The following is a 4,399-nucleotide window of genomic DNA, read 5'->3' on the forward strand; positions in this document are numbered from 1 at the left end:
ACATAGTTGTTGAACCAGTTAAGGTTCGTTGAAAAATTTGTAACCTAATAGAATGATTGATCAATGACCCATTTTAACCTTGAATGAACTATCCTTGAAATGGTTGACTCTACAAAGGTTGACCTTGGAGGAATTGGGCTTGAAAAAGCTAAACTTCAAGAAACTAACTATGGGGCTAAACTTGTAAATTTTTTCCTTGAAATGACGCTTGAATGTATGGCATATTAGGTCATATGACATGTATTTGGGGTATCGCCTGAATTGTAGGAACAATTTTAAGAATGATTGGTTTCACCGCGACTTGCGAAGTAAGTAGAACAATTACTTATGATGATCATGGGATGAGAGTTATAGGTGAACCTGAAATTGGATTTTGAGAAGATGTTGGTGGTAAGAGCCCTAAATAATGTAAAATTATAGATGAATTTTAATTAATGTTGTATTATTAAGTTTTTCTTTACTTAATAAGTGATGGATGTGCAACTAATGATATTATGACACAACTCAAAAGCTTAATGCACTCAAATATGCAATTTGTGCTTTTCAAATTCGATGAAAAGCTAATTAGAGGAAAGAAAGAGTTTCTTAGATTTTTTCCAAAATGAAATATAAAACTTACAACTTTTCCAACTTTTCATAAAACAACCAATTCCATCTCAATGCAATGAAAATATGGAATTAAGCTAAGTTCCAGATTTACTTAAATATCAAGAAACCCAAAAACCACACAGATCTAAAATGTCATCAATTCATAGACTCAGGCCAAACCAAGGAAAAGGAAGAGAACAGAAAAGTGCCACAACAGAGTCACCAAATTGTTATAGTGGATAAATCCCTCTGGCTCACAAGAGGGATTTCCCTAAATACTTGATGGAAACTAGAAACAAGCAGGCAATTGAACTAACTATTTCCCTAAGTTGGACTTGTTTGAATTATAAGTATTAAAGTCAATGGATGAGCCACTTACCTATTTAATGAAATGCTCAATAAAGATCCCTTGTTGTAACTTGATGCAATTCCTCAATACTTGATAAGATCTGCAATCATAAACAATAAAAGGATCAAAAGCATATGCAATATAATAATCCAAACAAACTTAACCTAATGATCAAGGAGATTATGAATTCAATTTTCCTTTATAAACACTTTAAACAACTATATTAATTAAAGATAAAGAAGATCCTTACAACTTTCACCTTGATGCTGTGAGGTTCCTCCCAAATGCCTTCAATCTCCTCCTTAGATGATAAGTTTTCCAATCGTAAACTAGAAAAGAGGAGGGTGGGATCCCCTAATTGAGGGATTAGTTAAGTGTTATAACTCAAATAGTGATCACCTAGTGATCAAGTGCCATGGTGATAAATTGATGTGTAACACTCAAAGACTCAAGCATAAACCACAACTTCTTAAATTGCATCTTAAGGTCTTATAATATTAGAGAAAATGTCTATATGTAAATAAAGGGGTGCTTTCAACTATACTCCAAGCCATAGAGGTCACACAGATTCTAGAGTCTGAGCACTTCATGTTACTAATCAATCATGCACTTAACACATACATAGGGAAACATGCAAAACAATGGTCGAATATTATAGTTCTAAATAAGATCAATGCCTCCTTTTACACCTTTGGCCTTGTAGAAAGATCAATTAAAATAATATAAACCAAGAAACAACTCCACTTACATGTCCTATCAATGTCCAATGGAAGGATGATGGCACAAATGGATTTTTCCCATTCTACAAGCCACCAAGATATGTCATGAATAGTATTAGGAACACATGTTAAACTTATATAAGAATTCTCCTCACACATATAGTCAACATCATCCTTCTTATGCCACCAATAACTTAGCCCAATAGGTCTATAGCTAATTTCAAGAGAAACATTTCAATTCAATAGTTAACGGTGCAAATACAGTTCATTCAATTAATCTAGGATACATGCTCCCAAAGGACTTGTGAAGACACGAGCCTTCAACCTAACCTTGCAAAGGTCAACCCTCTCAACTATTAATTCAATACAAATAGGATTTGAAGATCATTTTCAAAAACCAACTCAAAAATGTTGAAATTCCAACAAGAAAAAAATGACTTGTGCTCATCCTCATGTAACATTAACCCACTTGTTCAGCTTGAATTTTTTTATAGAAGGATTTTGAAACAACTATGAATCAAGTCAAACTGATCTAGATAAAGAAATATCCCTATCCAACTTCTTGCATATTCCAATTTTGCATATAACTTTGTAGCAGAGTGCACTTGCTTCTAACTTCATATTAGTTTTGCAGCTCCATATCTAACTGCCACCATCATCAAAAGTAATAAGAGTTTTATTTTTCAAATAATAAACCTATAAAAAGGACTCTCATAATCAATCTAAAGCATAATGTTAACATATTACTCTGATAAAAAGTTATTGCACCACATTTACAGTAATACAATAATGTCAACCACATGAAACTTTCTAAATGATACATAATTGCTAAATGAGAAACTTTGTTTAACCTATTAACATTCACGACAGACTTATTAAATTCAAAGGTTAAATATTCGTAAAAGAGGAAATCATTTTCTATCCAAATCCAGACCCTAAAAACACCAATGTTATCGTGGCTATTATACCAAATTCTAAACCTGTCTTACTTTGCGGCAGGACAGAACTATTAAATTCGGAGGTTAAATATTCCTATTTTCTTTCAAAATCCAGACCCTAAAAAGACATGGTTATCGTAGCTATTATACCAAATTCTATTATACCAAATTCGAAACCTGTCTTATTTCAGATCAATTGTTTTACTTCACTTCTATGTGAGGGCTTGGTTCAAAGGCTATAGCTTTGTATAAGTTACTGTAAGTCTCGTCTCCGTTGCAGAAATAACTTTTGGGACAGCGAGGAAGCCAATCCCAAGTGTTATCAATTAAATTGTAGACCACCACCTTTACCACTGGTGATGATACGACCAACTCGGGCACAAAACACACGTGATCTCCCACTCCGGTGTAGCAATTCCATAGACAATTCATTTCCCTAGGAATTAAATCCAATTCATGAGGTGTGAATTGTTGTGCCATCCATTCCCTGCATAAGAAAGAAGGCATCCGGGCGATCTCCACCCATTCGTTGCCCTCCTCTTTCTTCAACTCCCACACAATAATCACAATCTCAAACTCCATCCCCACATCGCCCTCCATCACCATCTCCATTTCCATCTCCACATCGCCGTCCCTTTGGAGTAATATCCCTTTGGCTGCGACTAATAGTAGACGCGAACCACATTTGATCATTTGTGGCGAAGACGCTACAAACTCATTCCTATTCTGCACTATTTCAGGGAATGGAACAAAATGCACAGCAATAGGAATGGGGTTGAGCGCTAGAGCTGAACTGTTTTCCTCCAATGGAATTGTGAAAGACACAATGTCTTTTTGGCGGTAAGTGTAGAATGAACCGTTGTGGAAAACAAGCTCGGAGCATGGTCGCAGCCTTAAATCCTCCGGAAAGTATCCACCAATATTCCATCTCTTTTGGGACGGCTCGTAAATTTCCACTTTATATCTTTCGAACACTCCATTTGCATTCAAGGCGTGTCCAACGGCTATAACTTTAACTTTGTAGGAGGATCGCTCCTTATTGACAACGAGGCAATCAGAGTAGGGGTTTGATTGTGGCGCTGGAATGTCCAAGACGGTTCGTGTATAAGGGTTACAGAGCTTCCCATAAATTCTGCGATTGCAGGCGTGGAATGCGCTGTTGACCAATATTAGTCCTGCCACCGAGTCTTTGTAGTAGATACCCTGACTGCATATTCTACAGCTTTGCGATACACAGTCCTCTAGGAAAGACAAGGTGAAGGAAGACTTAATCCATGTGCGTGTGCGGAAACAGAAAGACGCGCTTGCCAATTTAGGATTATTGTTCAACAAAACTAGCCGTGGCTGCTCAGTGTTGAGAGGACCCTGAACCTCACCCCACTTTGTCAGGAAATGGTTTGAAGAGAGGAAATCGTTCCATTGCTTACAAACCATGCGATATCTGAACACAGACTCCACCGGCAGCCGAGCAAGTATCTGGGTTTTAAAGTCGTCTGACGATTCTTCCAACAATGAAGCAAGACGCAGAGCCACTTTTTGCATTTCCATATTTACAGTTCAACCGGATCAATTCAGAGGCGAAGATTGTTGATTGATATAAATTGGACATCTATTGTAACAAATTTATAATACGTTTATTGATAGTAAATTCTGGTTATGAAATATTACGCACGTCGGCTTTACATTCACTCTCATTTAGTAATATTGGAAGTTCATCAATTTCTTGGTTGGGAAGCCTTGAGAATTCATAATTTATTGGTGGGAAAGTTAGTTGAGTGGTCGAGCAATAACGGTTCCAGAATTTC

General features: G+C 36.5%; 1 protein-coding gene across 1 annotated transcript; it reads right to left on the bottom strand.

Moving 5' to 3' along the window:
- Positions 1-2,795: 2,795 nt before the first annotated feature.
- On the bottom strand, positions 2,796-4,142 carry LOC149211509 (F-box only protein 6-like). Its single transcript, XM_089388411.1, has one exon. The coding sequence runs from the start codon at positions 4,140-4,142 to the stop codon at positions 2,796-2,798; it is 1,347 nt and encodes a 448-aa protein (XP_089244537.1).
- Positions 4,143-4,399: the final 257 nt, after the last annotated feature.

The sequence above is a fragment of the Pinus tabuliformis genome, chromosome 1_1 (genome assembly GCF_031772625.1).
Source record: "Pinus tabuliformis cultivar Carrire ecotype Pingquan chromosome 1_1, CPIR1, whole genome shotgun sequence".
In the NCBI taxonomy this organism is placed as follows: domain Eukaryota; kingdom Viridiplantae; phylum Streptophyta; class Pinopsida; order Pinales; family Pinaceae; genus Pinus; species Pinus tabuliformis.